At 46.1% G+C, this 21,581-nt stretch overlaps 2 protein-coding genes across 7 annotated transcripts in view; both read left to right on the top strand.

Moving 5' to 3' along the window:
- The window catches only part of ctnnd1 (catenin (cadherin-associated protein), delta 1), a 95,432-nt gene extending 92,433 nt beyond the window's left edge, over positions 1–2,999 (top strand). For all 3 annotated transcript variants that reach the window (XM_079499032.1, XM_079499033.1, XM_079499031.1), the window contains one exon: positions 292–2,999. Coding sequence is in view for 1 of the 3 variants with exons in the window: in XM_079499033.1 (XP_079355159.1) it covers positions 292–300 (9 nt within the window). In the remaining 2 variants the exon portion in view is untranslated. The remainder of the gene's footprint in view (positions 1–291) is intronic.
- Positions 3,000–3,588: 589 nt separating this feature from the next.
- On the top strand, positions 3,589–19,089 carry LOC306922517 (uncharacterized protein). 4 transcript variants are annotated; one of them, XR_013789934.1, is made up of 9 exons: positions 3,589–3,697; positions 5,585–5,700; positions 7,933–8,564; positions 9,206–10,331; positions 10,747–11,337; positions 13,002–15,661; positions 15,795–15,834; positions 17,549–18,406; positions 18,457–19,089. XR_013789934.1 is itself a non-coding variant. In XM_079500181.1 (8 exons), exons 1-8 carry the CDS (start codon positions 3,672–3,674, stop codon positions 18,328–18,330), a joined length of 5,973 nt encoding a protein of 1,990 aa, XP_079356307.1. In that variant the 5' UTR covers positions 3,589–3,671; the 3' UTR covers positions 18,331–19,089. The 4 variants fall into 4 exon arrangements, 3 of the variants coding, with proteins under 3 accessions (XP_079356307.1, XP_079356309.1, XP_079356308.1); XM_079500181.1 differs by having other exon boundaries at positions 17,549–19,089; XM_079500183.1 differs by lacking the exons at positions 17,549–18,406; positions 18,457–19,089 and adding an exon at positions 16,345–16,448.
- The last annotated feature ends 2,492 nt before the right edge of the window (positions 19,090–21,581 follow it).

Genomic DNA, 21,581 nt, shown 5'->3' with positions numbered 1-21,581 from the left:
AATGTGTCGCAAATCTTTGAATATATATTTTTTCAGAGCGAACGTTTTTGACTCAAATCTTTGCTTCTGGGGAGGCTCCCTGGAACAACATATTTTCAGATGGGGGGTCCGCGGCCAAGTACATATAATTTCTGGGGGTCCTTGACATGAAATCATTTGAGAACCACTGATATAGAAACATGAGTTTTTTTCTGAAAACTGTCAGGATTTATAAGACATTTTGTAGAATCGTCCTCGGGTCTAAATTAAATGGGTCAAATTCAACCCACACTCCTGTCTTTTCTTTTCCAGAAAAACTGATCGTGTGCATCAGCAGACGACAGCCGCCTCCCGCCTACTGCCCCTGCTGATCTGATAACACTCACCAAGGGACCACAGCCACTACACTACAGACTCCACTCTTTCTCTCTCTGGGTCTGAGCACACTTTAGATTCCATGCGCGGACAGAAGAAGCTGTGTTTTGCGTCATTTCCGTTTTTTTTAGACAGCTGGTGGATGGAAATGAAGCTCCACCCACGCGGAAGATTGGCGCGTCGGCCATATTCCCGGTAAAGCTTGCCCCAGCGGCAACCTGCCGCGTGGGGGTGGAGCTTCATTTCCATCCACCAGCTGTCTTAAAAACCCGGAGATGACGCAAAACACAGCTTCCTTTTGGCCGCGCATGGAAGTTCAAGTGTGCCCAGGCTGTCTCTCTCTCTCTCTCCTCTCAGTCTGTTTCTTACATTCCTGTGCTGAATCAGACCCAGACCGACTTTTAGCCACTATTGAAATAACTGGGATATATAAAAAAGACATGACTTTACTCTCCCTGTGGACAGTTTGACATGACACAATAACCACTTGTTTTTATTTTGTATTAATCTGTCTGCTACGATCTCGTCTTCGTAAAACAAAGCCAACGCACACAGCGAAAAAGAGGATCCTGGAACTTTTTTTTTGGAACACAGGAAGTCAAATACACTACTACTACTACTACACTTGCCAAACAAATCAAAAGGGAAACTTTTGGAATTTTAACAGGACCCTTTCCAGAAAATATCTGTGATTTTTTTTTCCTAATGGTTAAATACTACAATTGTGTTTTCTTACAACAGAAGAACCAATGTTCATGGATTGCGTTAGATATCCGTGATGCTTCGCCTTCTACTCCTGTTTTTGGTGATAGTCATGATCTAGCTTCATGTTGTACTGCAGTATCGTACCAGTATGTGCCAAATGACACCGCTACTGCCGCAACTGTAGAATCCGACACCTTTCTCCCCTCGCTAAAAAAAAACTTAATTTACACTGAATTGACTTGTGATTAATTGGCTTATGTTCCGTGTAATTTAAGACTTTCGTGATAGAACTCAGATGGCGATGTGTTGTTTTTTCTTATTAAGTATGAATTTCACATACCAAAATAGAGGGTGTTGGTACCTAGTATTCCAGGACTATAGAAGTGGAGTGAATTAGGGGCAAACAAACATATTTCTCCGCCATGCTCTTCAATACGTTCATTATGTTCTATCACGGCTAAGCATCTACTTTAGTATTCTTGGGAGACCAGAAAGGATTTGATTTAGTATTGATTCATTGAGTGCATTTTTCTTTTTTTATCTGCAAATCTATTATGAATTATAAATGTGTAAATATGAGACTGCCTCTTAACAAAATGTCAGCGTGGACTAACTGGAGTGCCTCGTTCATGCACAATGGGTCTGTGTATCCAAGATGATTTTGGGTAACCATTCGGGAGGTGTTTTTTTTATTTGCAAGTTACTACTTCAGAATGTATGGATCTCAAAACAGTTCAATATTCCAACGTGCTATTGGAATGTGTTGAACTTACATGTTTGTATGTAAGGCTGTATGTATCATAGTCTGGTTGTCTGCGTTTGTTTTATATCGAATATAAAACTCTTTGATTTCCACAAACTCGTGGTCCACCTAACTATTGGCTGGTAGTCATTCAAGGTTATACAGAAGAGAACGACACTTTGGGTGAGACATTCTTGCGTGCTTTTTGTAGTGCTTGTTCTGTAGAAGATTGCATATTCTTTAGTGCCGAGTAAGATGTAGATATTTACTGAGCGGATGATTTTGAAAAAGATAAATAAGAAAGGCACTGGGGTGGGTAAATGATTCTTTCCCCCTGTTTTGTTCATGCCACTTCAAACAAACAACTACAAAAGCGTTACAATTGACTCAAGTTGAGATAGGAAAAGAGAAGAGAACCCAAAAGGTTTTTTTATGATAATGAAGGCTCTTCATCTGGTCAAACTTGGACCAGGAGTTTGACCAGATGATGAGCCTTGGCTCGAAACGTCGTCAAAAATAAACTTTTTGGAGCATATGTGTGTGCGGGTTCTCTTCTCTTTTCCTATGTCACTTTTTGAACCCAGCACCTCCACGAAGTGATGTGCGTATTTTACTATAGTTTCTAATTGACTCAAGTTGCCTTCAAGAGTGAATGGACAGATTGTATAACTCTTAATTCTTGAACAGATGTGAAGCAAGGATTTTTTTTGCAGGACTTTAGGAGGGCCCGATTTATAAGATTTGTAAAAAAAAACAAAAAGAAACCTTGGTTTGTGGAGGCAGAGACCAGACAGTGATTGTTTGCTTAGATAACGTGAAAAATAAATAAAAGCACATTTAAACTATATATATACCAGAGAATATTTGTTAATTTTAATGGTTTTATGTATTTCGTTTTTTTTTATATATATTTTATGATTTTGGGTTAATTGTTTTGGGTGCTCTGGGTGAATGCATATGCAATCTTTTATTATTTTCTTTGTCTGATTTTAAAAAACATTTAAAGGTTATTTTAATTAAATTACAAAAACGAGCTCAAACTGAAACTCATGTCAGCCACTATTTGAACACTAATCAAAAAGCTGAAAAACCTTAATCTCTGCCTTGGCTCTTAATGTTGCACAGTTCTCATTGGTGAATCAAATATGTAACTAGCAATACAAGTTTTTAATAAAAAGAAAAAAGTGATTTTTCAGAACCCTTGTTTTGTTTGATTCATCCATCCAGCATAGGGTGACCAGATCCAAACTGTTCATTTGAGGGACCGAAGTATCGCTTGTGTGGGACAAGCGATGGGATGGGGGGACCCCGTCCCCCCATCCCACTTGCCCATCCCACTTGTCCCACACAAGCGATACTGGAGTACCGGGATAGTAACTACTTGAGTTGCTGTTAAATGCCTTGATGTCATATTCGACCATGGCCTATTGGCTATAATTTATAAACTCCTCTGGTGTCTCACATTTTGTTTTGAAATCATGCTTTATTTTTATGCTATTTTAACAGGCTTAAAAACCAATGCCAACTATTAGGGGACTAACTATTAGGGCATTTGGACACTGATGCAATTGCCTGCCAGTCACAATGTGGGACAGACAGGGTCTCAATTTGTGGGACGCTTGAAAAGTCTTGGAAATGAGGGACTGTCCCACGCAAAGAGGGACATCTGGTCACCCCAATCCAGCATTGGAGAACGTGGGTATATTTTTATTTGGACACTTGATTTTTATTGTGGAGCTGGCCTGGGGCGTTCCTAACTTCCTATTGGCTACATCTTAAAGTATGCTTTTAAAGCCATTATTGGTTTCGGCGTGGGAATTGTTCACAGTAATGTTCAGTTTGTTAGGTTCCTAAAATAGTTTGCAGAGACATGTGTGTTCCCATTCTTCAGAAAAGGTGAGTTTACTGCAGCTGCAGATGTCATGCATTGCTAACCAAACGTTGTTGTGTTTTAGCTATAGCGAGATTCGAGTCGGATCTGTAGACAATTAGGTCTTGATGATTCACTAAATTAAATGAATTAAAAGGCTAGCCGTGGTTCACACGACTTTGATTGTTTGATTGAACATTAACGGTTTGCATAATGAGTAGGCTACAGTTGAAGAAAGTGCAGGTCAATACACAAATCTGCTAAAGAGAATACAACCAGAAAAGGCACTATATAAATACTTGTTTAAATCAGCTCCTGGGTCCTCCATTTTCAATTCATCAGAACATTTAAAGACGTACAAATATAGGCTACACTTCTATGCAAAAAAATTATAACTAAATCATCTCATACACGGTTTAAAAAGGGAAAACGTGTACAGTAGACTCAGAGTGTAGAGTAGGAGAGTAGCGGCACGCTTTGATCTCGCCGCAAAGGCCGGGCTATAGTTCCAAACATTGCTCCTATTGCCTGGAACTATCCCATTGAGATAGAATGAGCACTTCCGCATTCCATTGTTACAATGGGAGTCAACGCTATAGTGTCGCCACTCTCTCTTACTATATTACAGAAATATGGGGGCGTTCAATCAACCAACACTGATTCCAATCCGTCATGGCGGACCTTCACCCTGTGTTGCGCACCTTTCTACATTTACGTTTAAAGTCTACATAAAGGGTCTCATTTTAAATATAAAGGTCTCTCTCCCGGAGCCACGGATGTTAGAAAACTCCTCGGGTTTGTATTAACACCCGTGCGTTCCGTATTGTTTCATAAAAATGCATTTTAATCCGATCTGTGGCCATTTTCCTCAAAACGTTCAGCGTTCAACGTATCAGCGTGGCGATACACCTCCCAACCGATAGGGTCGCGTCGTTGAAAGCATGCGGCGAAAATAGTGAGAACGTGGCCAACGGTCGGATAAAAATGGTTCTTATTGAACCATACGGAACGCACAGGTGTTAATAAACCACCCGAGGAGAACCTTAACATCCGTGGCCATGGAGGTGAGCACTTTATATTGGAAATGTGAACGTTTATGTTAGACTTTAAACGTTTTAAATGTAGCAAAGGTGCGTAAACCAGGGTGAAACTATAGCGTCATGACTGAATAATTATGAAAATGATCTTCGTTTGATAATGTATTGTTGGCTACTAATTAAATTAGTATCTAACAATAGTATTACTATTATTATTATTACTATTGATAGTAGGCTACTGTATTATAGCCTGGTTAATAAACCAGACCGAATCAGCCGTTGGCAAAAAACAATTTGCCTGTTGTGTGATATTAGTCTGGCTTATTAGCCAGGCTAACTGTATTACACGTTAGCACGTTATTATTAAATACAAAATAAATGCTAATTTGACCCGTATGGGTCCACTTGGTTTCATTTTACACTCAAGAGTTCAAATATCTACTTTAGGCCACAAGAAGTCTACACAATTAGAGAATGTAGAATAATTGTTAGTTCGATCAACGTTTGCCTGTGATCTCTCCTAATGGTACCAACATCAATACAGGCAGCATGGAATTGTGGGACAACATCGTATCCAACGACAAGACAAATATTAATTGGATCTGAGAGGCTAAATCTCATCAAATCAGTGGCTCAATTCCCCTATAAATAATGGACATTGGTGTGATTTGTTTCCTTTTTTTTGCATAGGCTACTGACTATTTCTATTTATTTGTCATTAAATGTTCTGATGAATTGAAAATGCAGGACCCCAACGTAAACAAGTGCGTTTGTATTGAGACCTTGTATTGAACTGTGCTTCCCTGCAATCAAATCAATCCACACTGATTCCAATCCCCTCAATGTGTTTTTGCTGCTACTCTCCCTCCCTCCCAGTGCTGATGGCAGGATGTGGAGGTACCGACTAACAGACCATGAGCCACGGCTGCTGGCTGAGATCCAGAGACAGCAGAACAGCAACCTGTTCTGTGACACCCTGCTACAGACTAGTGGTGAGATGGGCATCGGGGAAAGGGACGCACTATGTCTGACCCATTTTGACCTGGGAACGATTCTACAAATGTCTTCTAAATCCATGTTTCTATGTCAGTCGTTCTCAAACATTTTCATGTCAAGGACCCCCAAGATTGTAAGATGTAATTGGCCGCCGACCCCCATCTGAAAATATGTTGTTCCAGGGACCCCCCCAGAAGCAAAGATTTGAGTTAAAAACGTTCGCTCCGAAATAATATATATTCAAAGATTTGTGTCACATTCTTACGATTTAAAAAAAATAGCAGATCTACAAGCTCGTAGCGCGGCACTCGGTGCCGCGCTATGAGCTTGTAGATCTGCTATTTTTCAATAGCTTAAGTATGACATAATGCTTAAAACACCAAAAGGGCGCCCAAAATGGGTTAAATATGCTTTACGTGTGGTGAACACAGTGGTGGAAAAGGTACTCATGTTTGTTACTTATAAGTAAAAGTATCAATACTGCAATATTAATAGATTTACTCCGTTACAAGTAAAAGTCCGGAATTCAAAATTGACTTGAGTAAAAGTACAAATGTATTGGCATCAAAATGTACTTAAAGTACCAAAAGTCATTCATTATGCAGAATGTTCCATTTAGACATTTTCAAATGTATACAAATCTTTTGAATTGTGAGCTTGTAGATCGGCTATTTTCAAATGGCCGAAAATGTATTAAGGGCTGAAAACTGAAGTGGTTAATGTATGTTAATAATACTCAATAGAGCACCAAAGTCTGACGTCATTTTCAGTAGAGGGCACCAACACACAGGTTCATGTATTTTTTTGAGTGGTGTAAATCACTCCTACAACTGGCTTTTGTGTGCAGAAAAAAATGAGCATGGTTGCTATGTTCAAAATAATTTCTGACGTAATTAAATCACACCCGGGTGAACTGGATGACCGTAGCAACCATGCTCATTTTTTCTGCACAAAAAAAGCCAGTTGTGAAATCACATCCGGGTGTGATTTCATTACGTCAGATCAGAGCTGATCAGGCTATATAATACCTTACACCACTCAGTTCACACGGGTGTGATTTTATTAGTGGTGCAAACCACTCCAACAACCAGCTTTGTCTGTATGTTTGTGTACCTGTGTACATTTCCGTGCACCTGTGTACGTGTACGTGTCCGTGCACAGGTGAGCATGGTTACCATGGTCACTGACATTACGTCAGACCACAGCTGATCAGGCTATATAAGACTTTGCACCACTCAGTTCACACGGGTGTGATTTTTTTATTTGCATTGTAATCTCCATAGGGGGATTTTAGGTCGCTTCATATAAGAACTGTGTTTGAAAAATAAACCGACCACCCCGGCCTTTCTGTCAGGGGAGTGGCTGTGCGTCGTTAATGATTTCCATTCATATTTGATACAGCCAGTTTCTGGAGAAAATGGAATTAATGTTGCCGCAAAAGCCTTGAAACGACATATGAAGGCAATGTCGCTACTAAAATACGTCACGCCCAGCTGTCAACACATTGCGTTCCTGAGATTCCTCGTTGACGTAAGCTCAGCTGGTGGTGACTCGACACGTACTAACCACGAAACATTAAATATCAATAAAATAAAAATAAACGTAATTAATATTCAGTTTCTGTTGTGCGACGGGCAGATGCAGCCACCCGCCTACCCGGAAATGTAGTCTCTGGGTTGTTTGGCTCGTTTCTAACGCTTATTTTGTTACTCTTTGGGTATATTTGTACATTTCCACCTTCAGTCGATGCTTCATATCCATATGAGTGAAAAGGCCGGGGTGATCGGTTTATTTTTCAAACACAGTTCTTATATGAGGCGATCTAAAATCCCCCTATGGAGATTACAATGCAAATAAAAAGTACACGAACCTGGGGACTGACGCCCTCTACTGACAGTGACGTCAGGACTTCGGTGCTCTATCTACAAAGTAACTAGTAAATCAAGTTTTCAAATACATGTAGTGGAGTAAAAGGACAATATTTGGATCTGAGATGTAGTGGAGTAGAAGTATTGGAAATTGGCAATACTCTAGTAAAGTGCAAATACCTCACAATTGTACATCACTACAGTACTTAAGTAAATGTACTTAGTTACTTTACACCACTGCGTATGAACCTGCGTCTGTAAAAACAGTAGCCTATATTAGTATATTTGTTTTGTTACCCAATATATCTCAGCATAACAATGTGTCTCTCTTTCTGTTCCTTTTTTCCTGCCCTTGCCAAGGCGTTTCCATTCCAGCCCACAGCTGCATCCTCTCTGCCCTCAGCCCGTACCTGTCCGAGAAGGTGTCCGCCTCCCCCTCCTCTCCTTCCACGGAGAACAGGCGCCGACTCCAGCTTCGGTCTTTGAGCAGCCGCACGCTGGTGAAACTGGTGGGCCTTCTGTACTCTGGGGAACTGAAGTTGGAGGATCCCACGGAGCGAGAGGAAGTGCTGGCCGCGGCCCGTCGACTGAGGATCGGAGGCCTCGTGGAAGTGCGAAGAGACGGACGAAGGGAAAGGGAAGTTGTCGTCGGGGAGCAGCAGCAGAGCCGTAGGACTCGGGGCGCAGAAACTCAAGCTGAGATCAGAGTTGGAGAAGCAGGAGTACAGACTGTGAAGTGTAATGAACAGGCAACGGCGGGTGGCTCTGTCCGTTCCGTTAGGTCCAGCCGAACAGAACCTCTGACTCAGGCGGCAGCGCCATGTTTAGCTCAAGGCCGCTCGGACAAAGTCCACTGCGCTCCCAGTTCCTCAAATCTCCTCCTCTTCTCTCATCGTTTCAATCCCAACGATGACAGCACAGTGGTCTCTACTGTGGAGGAAACACCAAACTCCCCATATGGAGGAACCTGGAACTGGACAGACACTCCACTGGTCAGTCATAATAATTATACAGTGCATAACAGTGTTGTTTTTGGCAGCAATTCGATTTTAGTTTTAGTCATAGTCTCTTCAATAGTTTTAATTCGGGGTGCATACTTAGTTAAAACTAGTCATTGGTTAGACATGGGTTAAGGTTAGGTTTAGGTGTGCTTCCCCGTGGGGTTTAGGGTGAGGGTTTGAGATAGGTTGTAGTTGTAGGACTAATGACTGGTCTAACCATTGACTAGTCTAAACCAAAAACTGTCTAAACTAAGTACTGCACCCTTTCATTCAGTTTCATTTTAGTCACCTGGAATGTTTTAGTGTTAGTCTAGTTTTAGTCGACTAAATATCATACGATTTTAGTCGACTAAATCTACTTTAGTAGACTAAAATGTATTTTGTTGGGTGTTGATGCCGTCGTAATGACTGTACACTTGCTGAAAGTAGCCGATCTACAAGCTCACAACGCGTCGCAGCTGCGATGTGTTGAAAACCCTAAAGATCTCAGAAAACCCTAAAGAACTCAGATATTTCATAATGTGTGGTGGCTCCTGTCACCCCGGTTCACAAATTGCATATTTAGGACTTGGCCTAGCAACATTTTTCAGTCGTGGGGATTTTATTTTTTGCTTTAATCCATGTGTCCACAGGTCACCCCCAACACTCCTAAACCTCCTTCACCTCAGCCAGGCTACTATACCACCTCTGACCGTCAAGAGACCCTCTCCCATATCCCAGCAGCACCCCAGGACACCAACCCCGAGTCAGTGGAGGAACTTCCGGAGGAAATAGAGAGGTTTCTGGAGCATATCATGATGATTGGTCTTGATATGTATGGAGCAACAACCACCACCACCCACCAGTCTTCAGTTCCACACCTCGATAGAGCGACCACCACCACCCCCCAGTCTTCAGTTCCACACCTCGATAGAGCGACCACCACCACCCCCCAGTCTTCAGTTCCACACCTCGATAGAGCAACCACCACCACCCCCCAGTCTTCAGTTCCACACCTCGATAGAGCGACCACCACCACCCCCCAGTCTTCAGTTCCACACCTCGATAGAGCGACGACCACCACCCCCCAGTCTTCAGTTCCACACCTCGATAGAGCAACCACCACCACCCCCCAGTCTTCAGTTCCACACCTCGATAGAGCGACCACCACCACCCCCCAGTCTTCAGTTCCACACCTTGATAGAGCGACGACCACCACCCCCCAGTCTTCAGTTCCACACCTCGATAGAGCGACGACCACCACCCACCAGTCTTCAGTTCCACACCTTGATAGAGCGACGACCACCACCCCCCAGTCTTCAGTTCCACACCTCGATAGAGCGACGACCACCACCCACCAGTCTTCAGTTCCACACCTTGATAGAGCGACCACCACCACCTCCCAGTCTTCAGTTCCACACCTTGATAGAGCGACCACCACCACCTCCCAGTCTTCAGTTCCACACCTTGATAGAGCGACCACTACCACCCCCCAGTCTTCAGTTCCACACCTAGATAGAGCGACCACCACCACCCCCCAGTCTTCAGTTCCACACCTCGATAGAGCGACGACCACCACCCCCCAGTCTTCAGTTCCACACCTCGATAGAGCGACCACCACCACCCCCCAGTCTTCAGTTCCACACCTCGATAGAGCGACCACCACCACCCCCCAGTCTTCAGTTCCAAACCTTAGCGTATCAAAGCAGGGTACGCCACATCCTGCAGTGTGCACGGACGACCGGACAGCAAGCGACGACGCGTCATTAGCAGATACAGGTACCGAGATATCCTTTGGTTCTGTTGTCTCAGGAAACCGTGTATGTTGAAAATAATTTCTTAGTATATTATATGTGTTATTTTGACAAATAAACTTGACCTAATGTGTCTGCTGGTTTGCGAGAGAGGAGAATGAATATTTTCTTTTCTGCCCTGGGTGGTGTTTTAAAGAGTTCTGCCTTCATTGTGCAAGCAAGCTCTTCTGAGCAAAACTTGAGAAGTTATATTTAACATGAATTTTCAGAGGGGATAGAGGAGGTGGGAGCCTTGTGCTGGTTGAGATCATTGTGTGTTTAATATAATAATATGTTACATATATTATTACGGTATTACAAATGTATAATTTTCCCAAAAAGGTAAAAAAAAAAGACTTAAATTTGCTTTCTCGTGCCTTTTCCATCTTTCCACTTCCTAGGCTTCCACTCTGCATGCACTTCTCATTTTGTCCCTGCAAAACGCATACCTGAGCGTTACCCAGACTTCACACACCACCCTGAGACTCCTCAGCGTTGCCCCTCCACCTCCTGCCATCCCTCAACAACAGCCCACTCTCTGAGACGCCCAGCCCGACTAGACGAAAGGAGCTTCCAGAACACACCCGGCGTCGCCCAGAGTGCTCCGTTCCCCCACGGCGGTCAACCTTCCCGTCGACCCGGTGCCCCCCCACGCATCCCAGCAGCACCAGCGGACGCCAACCCAGAGTCAGTAGTAGAGGAATCTCCGGAGGAGATACAGAGGCTCCTGGAGGATATTGGTCTTAATATTATGTTGCCCTCTATGAGTCTAGAGAGGAACTACATCAGCTCACACAACCACCTCCAACCAAACCTTGATGGAGCAACCACCACCACCACCCAGTCTTCAGTTCCACACCTTGATAGAGCAACCACCACCACCCCCCAGTCTTCAGTTCCACACCTTAGCGTATCAAAGCAGGGTACGCCACATCCTGCAGTGTGCACAGAAGGCCGGACAGCAAACCACGGCGTGTCATTGGCAGATACAGGTACCGATATATATTTTGGCAGTTTTCAGAAAAAACCTCTGTTTCTATGTCAGTGGTGCTACAAAAATTCATGTCAAGGACGCCAAAATTCACGTGTATTTGGCCGCCGATCCCCATCTGAAACTATCTAGTTCCAGGGACTCCCCATCTGAAACTATCTAGTTCCAGGGACTCCCCATCTGAAACTATCTAGTTCCAGGGACTCCCCATCTGAAACCATCTAGTTCCAGGGACTCCGCCAGAAGCAAAGATTTGAGTTAAAAACGTTCGCTCTGAAAGAATATATATTCAAAGCTTTGCGCCACATTTTCACGATTTTTCAAAAACAGCAGATCTACAAGCTCGTAGCGCTATGAGCTTGTAGATCTGCTTTTTTTCCATAGCTAAAGCATAACAATGCTTAAAACACCAAAAGGGGTTCCTGCCCAGAATGGGTTAATATATTATATTATTACGGTATGTGAAAATAGACGATCTACATTAAGGTCACAACTCGACGTGACGTGACGCGCTGTGAGCTCGTAGATGTGCTTTTCATTACTTCCGTGCGACGACACTCTTGTATGATGAAGTAGTAGGTCATTAATTTACAGGTTTCTGACAGCAACGATGAATTCTTATACTTACAGTATGTTGTATAAATAAATAACATGTTGTTGCTTGCCCCCGCTCCAAATCCAACCCCCTACTTAGCTTCCACCTGACTACATCTGTGTCAGCCTGGGCACACTTGAACTTCCATGCGCGGCCAAAGGAAGCTGTGTTTTGCGTAATTTCCGAGTTTTTAAGACAGCTGGTGGATGGAAAAGAAGCTCCACCCCCACGCGGCAGAATGCTGCTGGGGCAAGCTTTACCGGGAATCTGGCCGACGCGGCAACCTGCCGCGTGGGTGGAGCTTCATTTCCATCCACCAGCCGTCTAAAAACTCGGAAATGACGCAAAACACAGCTTCTTCTGTCCACGCATGGAATCTAAAGTGTGCTCAGACCCTATGAGGGTTCAGGGCCTTGATCCACTGTCTGTCTATCTAGTGTTGTGCAACTAGAATGTACTGACTGCCATGACCTTCTGACCCTCAGGTCATGACAGCTTCAACACGTTGACATATTCAACACAACTTTTCAGAGGGGATAGAGGAGGTGGGAGCCTTGAGCTGGTTGCTGGTTGAGATCATTACGTGTATTATATATATTATTATTACAAATGTATAATTTCCCCCAAAAAGGTAACCCATTCTGGACGGGAACCCCTTTTGGTGTTTTAAGCATTATGTTATACTTTAGCTATTGAAAAATAGCAGCTCTACAAGCTCATGGTGCGGCACCGAGTGCCACGCTACGAGCTTGTAGATCTGCTAATTCTGCAAAGTTTTTTATATAATCATTTATATTCTTTCAGAGCGAACGTTTTTAACTCATATCTTTGCTTGTGGGGGGGTGGGGGGTCCCTGGAACAACATATTTTCAGATGAGGGGTCGGCGGCCAATTACAGATAATTTTTGGGGTCCTTGACATGAAATAATCTGAGAACCTCAACCACTGACATAGAAACATGGGTTTTTCAGAAAACTGTCAGGATTTAGAAGACAATTGTAGAATCGACCTCAAATCTAAATGGGTTAAATTTGCTTTCTCATGCCAGTTTCCATCTTTCCACTTCCTAGACTTCCAGTCTGCATGCATTTCTCTTATACCTGAGCGTCACCCAGCCTTCACACACCATCCTGAGACTCCTCAGCGTTGCCCCTCCACCTCCTGCCATCCCTCAACAGTCTCCCACTCTCTGAGACGCCCAGCCCGATTGGACGAAAGGAGCTTTCAGAACACACCCTGCGTCGCCCAGAGTACTCCGTTCCCCCACGGCGGTCAACCTTCCCATCGACATTACCCGGCTCGTCCTCAGTCTTCCCGACCGGACTCCTTGCCACGTAAGGAGGATGTGCTCCTGCGTCGACGTCTCCGTCCATCAGAGCCACGTACTGACACGGCTAAACCCCGCCGACCTTCCTTCGACCGCCCCGTAAACCTTGGAAATGCGGTTCAGCGATCTTGGCTGATGACAAAGCCAGGAGTATTGCAGTTTCCTCTCGCTCCCCGTGTTCACAGAGAAGAGCCGTGTCCATCCCTCCTACGTCCAGTTAGAGACACGGCTTATAGTGCACGCGTTGTGGAACGTCGTAACGACAGTGGGCCAAGCGCCGCTGAAGCAGCTACAGGGAGTGGTGTCGAAGATGGCGGCAAAAGAAGGAGGCGCTTTACTTCTAGCCATACTTTGTCGTGCACAACTTTTAAACTCGGCGAGCGATGTCAGAGCATACTCCGGCTGGGTGCTTGTTCTGTCCGTCTGTCGAGCAACATTGTCATGGAAAGGGAAATGGCCCAGAACTCTCGCAGAATGCCTTTGGAAAATGCTGGGAAATCAAAGAAACCACCAGAAAACAAAAACGAAAAGATGAAGCCGGGGACCAGCTCTAACAGCCACTCTGGTCCCAGAGCCCCGGGGACCAGCTCTAACAGCCACTCTGGTCCCAGAGCCCCGGGCAGAAGCTCTAACAGCCTCTCTGGTCCCAGCGCCCCGGGCAGAAGCTCTAACAGCCACTCTGGTCCCAGCGCCCCGGGCAGAAGCTCTAACAGCCTCTCTGGTCCCAGCGCCCCGGGGACCAGCTCTAACAGCCACTCTGGTCCCAGCGCCCCGGGGACCAGCTCTAACAGCCACTCTGGTCCCAGCGCCCCGGGGACCAGCTCTAACAGCCACTCTGGTCCCAGAGCCCCGGGGACCAGCTCTAACAGCCACTCTGGTCCCAGTGCCCCGGGCAGAAGCTCTAACAGCCACCCTGGTCCCAGCGCCCCGGGCAGAAGCTCTAACAGCCACCCTGGTCCCAGCGCCCCGGGCAGAAGCTCTAACAGCCACCCTGGTCCCAGCGCCCCGGGCAGAAGCTCTAACAGCCACTCTGGTCCCAGCGCCCCGGGGACCAGCTCTAACAGCCACCCTGGTCCCAGCGCCCCGGGCAGAAGCTCTAACAGCCACTCTGGTCCCAGCGCCCCGGGCAGAAGCTCTAACAGCCACTCTGGTCCCAGCGCCCCGGGCAGAAGCTCTAACAGCCACTCTGGTCCCAGCGCCCCGGGCAGAAGCTCTAACAGCCACTCTGGTCCCAGCGCCCCGGGCAGAAGCTCTAACAGCCACTCTGGACCCAGCGCCCCGGGCAGAAGCTCTAACAGCCACTCTGGACCCAGCGCCCCGGGCAGAAGCTCTAACAGCCACTCTGGACCCAGCGCCCCGGGCAGAAGCGGTCAGAGTGTAGACTTGAAGCGTGGAAGACCCCGTGAGATGAAGTCAACGACAGCCTCGGCCCCAAAGAGGAAACGTGTAAGACGCCGTGAGATGAAGTCAACGACAGGCTCTAACGGCCTAGAAGAAACGCTCTCTGGTCGCAGCACCCTGGTCAGAAGCGTTCAGAGTTTAGACTCGTTGGCCCCAAAGAGGAAACGTGGAAGGCCCCGTCTAACGACAAGCTCTAGCGTTCACAGCACCCTGGTCAGAAGCGTTCAGAGTTTAGACTCGTTGGCCCCAAAGAGGAAACGTGGAAGGCCCCGTCTAACGACAAGCTCTAGCGTTCACAGTGTAGACTTGGCCCCAAAGAGGAAAGTTGGGAGACCCCGTAAGATAAAGCAGGACCATAATATGTTCCTTGTTGCTCCCTCTTCTGATTCAAGTCACGTCCCCTCTTCGGCCTTGTGTGACATTGCAGCCCAAATCTCCGACAAGCTTCCCAAATCGAACTCGACTCCGGAAGAGCAGAACGAGTCGACTCCAGAGCACGCCGAAGGGGCTCGAGTCATCACAACTAAACGGCCACCCACGGTGACTCTCAGGCAGTTTCAGGAGCTCATCCAACACAGACACTGGAGGACCAGGGAATCAAAGAGGTCAAATGATGGTGCTGAAAGTCAAGAGGAGGTTAGCTGTGGAACGGAGAGCAGTCACGAAGAATCTGCCAGGGAATCAGAAATTGAAAGAGAGGGTGCACAGACGCAAGGCAAAGGTGAGGTTAAAACAATTGGTACCGTACATGGTTTTCCATTTGATCAGAACCCCCACAGGATCATCACAGCTGAGACTTGTGGATCACAAGAAGCCGACAAGAAACGCTCACAGCACGAGACAATGCATGAGAAAAAGCAACAGGGACACCAGAGCCAAAATAAAAACTATATATCGAGTGAAACTGTGACAGAAAAAGAAGGGGAAGAGTCCAGCAATACTTGTGTGTTTGATTCCAAGGAGGCAGTGGTAAACGACGTGCCATCGGAAGAAACCTGCCAAGTAAGTGGAAAAGAGGACGCGCATAATGATAAAATGACTTTTGAACAAACAGAATCTCCCTCCCAGAACCAGAACCAGAACCAGCCATTACCTTGTTTTGCCACTACAGAGGAATTTCTTTTATTTTTTAAAGGTGGCAGATAATGGAGGAGAAATGGGACATCCCGATGAAGGTAAATTAATGAAGTATTTAAAGCACCTTGTAGCTTTGCTTCGAAAGGTGCTTTATAAATAAAATGTACTTACTTTACTTACTAAAGGGGCATTCCACTCATTTTAAACATTTTACTATGTCATTAATATACCTTAGAGCTGTTGTGTGGAAATAAAAGAAAATTCCCCCCCATTCTGTGTTTCCTTGAACTGGAGGTCTGAAAAAAATCATTAACATCTTGATGATGTCATCAAGATGTGATTCACCATGTTAATGATTTTTTTGTTAATGATTTTTCTAGGAAACACAGAATAGGGGGACGTTTTTATTATTTCCACACAACACCTCTAAGGTATTAATGACAGTAAAATGTTGAAAATGATTGTTATTCCCCTTTAAGTATTGTGAGTTGCTTGAGATATTCTGATGGTTATGCTGCTCGTAAATGGGAAAGTTAAAACAGTTTGTGAAAAGGTTAATTAGTTTGAATGTTATAAGTTGTGTTTAAAATCTGTCGTTTCTTTATCAGCTTTTAGTTACAGTAGACCTGTGGCCGCCGAGCACCGGCTTACTTGGGATTGGGAACGATGCAAGTTGGGAACAATGAAAACCAGGAACGCATAACCCACCCCAGTATGCAATATCCGTTATCATAGCACCCGTTTTAACCTGCCCGGGCCCTTTTTATGCCCATACATGGTGATGCCTTATGTTACCAGTATATGGGCATACAGGTATATGGTGTTTTAAGCATTTTGTTATACTTTAGCTATGGAAAAATAGCAGATCTACAAGCTCGTAGCGCAGCACCGAATGCCGCGCTACGAGCTTGTAGATCTGCTATTTTTTTTGAGTGGTGTAAGTAAAGTTAGTTTACGTGTCTGTCTGTTTGTCTGTCTGTCTGTTCGTACCAAAAAATGAGCATGGTTGCTATGGTCACCCAGTTCACACGGGTGTGATTTCATTACGTCAGACATTACGTCAGACCACAGCTGATCAGTCTATATAAGACCTTACACCACTCAGTTCACACGAGTGTGATTTTTTTAATTGTGAAAGTGTCGCAAATCTTTGAATATAATTATATTATTTCAGACGTTTTTAACTCAAATCTTTGCTTCTGGGGGGGGGGGGGGGTCCCTGGAACAACATATTTTCAGATGGGGGTCGACGGTCAAATACATGTATCATTTTGCGGGTCCTGGGCATGAAAAACCACTGACATAGAAACAGGTTTTTCAGAAAACTGTCAAGATTTAGAAGGCATTTGTAGAATCGAGCTCAGGACTAAATGGGTTATATGGTCACGTGTGTGTGTGTGTGGGTGGGGGCTGAGATTCTGATAAATGAGAAGCTTCATCTAAACAATAAGCCTATCTCACAGAATTTCCCCGCCCCCCTTAATACGCCCCCTTTCGGGGTTAGTGGTGATAGCGTGACGTCACTCCATAGACGCTACATGTTAACCGAGGTAATTTAAGAAGTCTACAACTTTTGTTTTCTCAAGGTAAGGTTTGTTCTATCTGTTCGAGCTGATTTACCATATTGTTTGCTTCATAATAATATTGGTCTGTCACATTTTTACATTAGAAAATGTACTTAGATTCTCCAGAGAAAAAAACGTGTAAATGCTCATGTTAAAGTCACCACTATTTACCGGAAGTGGGCGTGAAAAACGGGCTGTGAGATAGGCCTATTCTAACGTCCTCCTTTCCCTCCTATGGCTCTGGAAGTGTCCGCCACGACCAGTAGGAAGTCGGACACAGAGCGGCCTGCAGACACCACAGAGGACTACCTCCATGGCATCGTCACAGAGCGGCCTGCAGACACCACAGAGGACTACCTCCATGGCATCGTCACAGAGCGGCCTGCAGACACCACAGAGGACTACATCCATTGCATCATCACAGAACGGCCTGCAGACACCACAGAGGACTACATCCATTGCATCATCACAGAGCGGCCTGCAGACGCCACAGAGGACTACCTCCATGGCATCATCACAGAGCGGCCTGCAGACGCCACAGAGGACTACCTCCATGGCATCATCACAGAACGGCCTGCAGACACCACAGAGCGGCCTGCAGACACCACAGAGCGGCCTGCAGACACCACAGAGCGGCCTGCAGACACCACAGAGGACTACATCCATGGCATCCTCACAGAGCGGCCTGCAGACACCACAGAGGACTACATCCATGGCATCATCACAGAGCGGCCTGCAGACACCACAGAGCGGCCTGCAGACACCACAGAGCGGCCTGCAGACACCACAGAACGGCCTGCAGACACCACAGAGCGGCCTGCAGACACCACAGAGCGGCCTGCAGACACCACAGAGCGGCCTGCAGACACCACAGAGCGGCCTGCAGACACCACAGAGCGGCCTGCAGACACCACAGAGCGGCCTGCAGACGCCACAGAGGACTACCTCCATGGCATCGTCCTCATGCTCCGGGAATGCAAACTGTCTGCTGTGAGTTTAGACGCAAACCCCTCAAACACTTTAGACTAAAGGACACGTCGTTCTACGCTCCGCTCAGCAGGATCGCCATTGGGTTGAACTACGACAGGATCGCCATGTAGAGAAGGTGGATGTTTTCATTTTGCTCCCAGACCTGTTGCTCAGAGAGTTGTGAAGGTGGATGTTTTCATTTTGCCCCCAGACCTGTTGCTCAGAGAGTTGTGGGGCATGATGATGAGTCACATGAACATGACATGTCTGTCTGCATAGCAAGAGGAGACGGATGACAAATTGACTGAGGTGCGTGCGTGCACGTGCGTTTGTGCTTGTGTGTGTGGGGACGAGTGCATGTTAACTGCATTGATTCTTCATATTTACTTAACATTGAGTGAAATGAGAAAACCATAAGTCAGACTAAAGTTGGATTTATATTAGGCCTACGGTGGCTCATCATACATATACTGGCTCACTGACAGTACGTTTTAACAGTGGGCGAGCATCGGCCGACACATCGCCCAATCGCCCGTCATCGCCCAAAAAGATGAATTATTTGTATCTTTTCGGGCGACGTTGCCCCGTCCACTTCGCCTGTTCGCTAACCCCAACGTACTGTCAGTCAGCCTGTGATGAGAAGTGTAAAATCATGTCAGTGAGCCAAACAGTGTGGCTCGCAGCCTCACAGTAAATTAGGCTTCAGATAAACAAGCACTTATATATATTTTTATTCTAAAATAATATTGTATTACATATCAATACTATTTTGCACTTATCTGGGTTTGCAAATACATGTTTTATATTAAAATGTCTTGACTTAAATACTAACATTGGTGTTATTTTTGAGCCCTCCAATGCATGGCTTTTGAAGATTACATCATATTGATGATATGCACACGGCTGCCATCTTTCCAGGTGCAACTTCCCATAGACAGCCCATTCATCCAAACAGAAAAGTCCTATTTAATTGTATTAAATAACATCAAATTCCTTGCAGATGATTATTTTTCTAAGTGTCAGAGTTTGGAAGCACTCGTTATCAGTAAAGCAACCTCCTGCATTATGTGCACATTCTAAACAGGTGGTACACAGGGCAGTTGAGTGATAGTCAACGAGCACTTCCAAACTCCAGCACTTAGAAAAGAATCACACCCGTGTGAACTGAGTGGTGCAACTCCCCTCTCCCCAGGGTGCCGGTCCGATTCCGGCGAGCCGCCCCGCGTCCGAAACGGTTGAGAAATGACAGAGTTACCGTGTGGGGGTCCCTCTACTGTACCCTCTACTGTGCTGTACTGTACTATCACTGTATTGTACTGGCACACCTGAAATCACCATATATACAGTTAATATGTGCGTGTGTGTTTGTGTGTGTGTTAGGTTGCGCACAGGTGGTGAAAAACAACCATTCTGTTTTCGTGCTCATACCCAGCCAGGCAGAGACCCACACACATAATCACTTAAAGGACCACTTCACCACTTTTCAACTAATGTTCTTGATAAAATACCACCATTTTTTCCTACTCGGTCTGTGTCTCATAGGAAGGCTGTGGGCAGTTCAGAAACCCGTCCACCAGTGACATCATCGATGGTGAATCCAAGCTAATAGAAACTGCAGGCTTTCTTTTCCTGAAAAGTTGCAATGCAAAAGTTGAAGCCATCGTTCTCACGATAACAAAAATCTAAATATATTTTAAAACAAATCTTGTTTAAAAAAAAAATCTGCCTAATGATGATGTCACTGGTGGACGGGTGTCCGAACTGCCCAAAGCCCTCCCATGAGACACAGAGAGTAGGAAAACAATGGTGGTGTTCTATCATGAACATTAGTGAGGACCAATTATATGAAGAGATGTTGAAAAGTGGTGAAGTGGTCCTTTAAGGAAGTGGTTTGCACCACTTAAAAAGTCCCCTTGTTCTGTTTAGTCCTGGACTGTCAGGGCTACTGTGGGGTGTCGTCTAACCCAGTGGTTCTGTTTAGTCCTGGACTGTCAGGGCTACTGTGGGGTGTCGTCTAGCCCAGTGGTTCTGTTTAGTCCTGGACTGTCAGGGCTACTGTGGGGTGTCGTCTAGCCCAGTGGTTCTGTTTAGTCCTGGACTGTCAGGGCTACTGTGGGGTGTCGTCTAACCCAGTGGTTCTGTTTAGTCCTGGACTGTCAGGGCTACTGTGGGGTGTCGTCTAGCCCAGTGGTTCTGTTTAGTCCTGGACTGTCAGGGCTACTGTGGGGTGTCGTCTAGCCCAGTGGTTCTGTTTAGTCCTGGACTGTCAGGGCTACTGTGGGTGTCGTCTAGCCCAGTGGTTCTGTTTAGTCCTGGACTGTCAGGGCTACTGTGGGATGTCGTCTAGCCCAGTGGTTCTGTTTAGTCCTGGACTGTCAGGGCTACTGTGGGGTGTCGTCTAGCCCAGTGGTTCTGTTTAGTCCTGGACTGTCAGGGCTACTGTGGGGTGTCGTCTAGCCCAGTGGTTCTGTTTAGTCCTGGACTGTCAGGGCTACTGTGGGGTGTCGTCTAGCCCAGTGGTTCTGTTTAGTCCTGGACTGTCAGGGCTACTGTGGGGTGTCGTCTAGCCCAGTGGTTCTGTTTAGTCCTGGACTGTCAGGGCTACTGTGGGGTGTCGTCTAGCCCAGTGGTTCTGTTTAGTCCTGGACTGTCAGGGCTACTGTGGGGTGTCGTCTAGCCCAGTGGTTCTGTTTAGTCCTGGACTGTCAGGGCTACTGTGGGGTGTCGTCTAGCCCAGTGGTTCTGTTTAGTCCTGGACTGTCAGGGCTACTGTGGGGTGTCGTCTAGCCCAGTGGTTCTGTTTAGTCCTGGACTGTCAGGGCTACTGTGGGGTGTCGTCTAGCCCAGTGGTTCTGTTTAGTCCTGGACTGTCAGGGCTACTGTGGGGTGTCATCTAGCCCAGTGGTTCTGTTTAGTCCTGGACTGTCAGGGCTACTGTGGGGTGTCGTCTAGCCCAGTGGTTCTGTTTAGTCCTGGACTGTCAGGGCTACTGTGGGGTGTCGTCTAGCCCAGTGGTTCTGTTTAGTCCTGGACTGTCAGGGCTACTGTGGGGTGTCGTCTAGCCCAGTGGTTCTGTTTAGTCCTGGACTGTCAGGGCTACTGTGGGGTGTCGTCTAGCCCAGTGGTTCTGTTTAGTCCTGGACTGTCAGGGCTACTGTGGGGTGTCGTCTAGCCCAGTGGTTCTGCTCTATCTAGACCAGTGGTTCCCAAACCTTTTCGTGTCAAGGACCCCCAAATCAACATTTATTAGGCCACGGACCCCCCATTTGAAAACATGCCAGTGACCCCGAAAAGGGAGGGTTTTTACGGCT

Source organism: Electrona antarctica (assembly GCF_951216825.1).
Source record: "Electrona antarctica genome assembly, chromosome: 4".
NCBI lineage: Eukaryota > Metazoa > Chordata > Actinopteri > Myctophiformes > Myctophidae > Electrona > Electrona antarctica.
The sequence above is the reverse complement of the archived record's forward strand: the minus strand, read 5'-3'. Positions and strand labels throughout refer to the sequence as shown.

Coding starts and splice junctions, on each gene's coding strand:
- LOC306922517 (XM_079500181.1), top strand. CDS start 3,672: ATGTGTGTTCCCATTCTTCAGAAAAG. Junction 11,338..13,001: donor CGTGTCATTGGCAGATACAG/GTACCGATATAT, acceptor TCCACTTCCTAG/ACTTCCAGTCTGCATGCATT. Junction 15,835..17,548: donor AATGGGACATCCCGATGAAG/GTAAATTAATGA, acceptor TGGCTCTGGAAG/TGTCCGCCACGACCAGTAGG.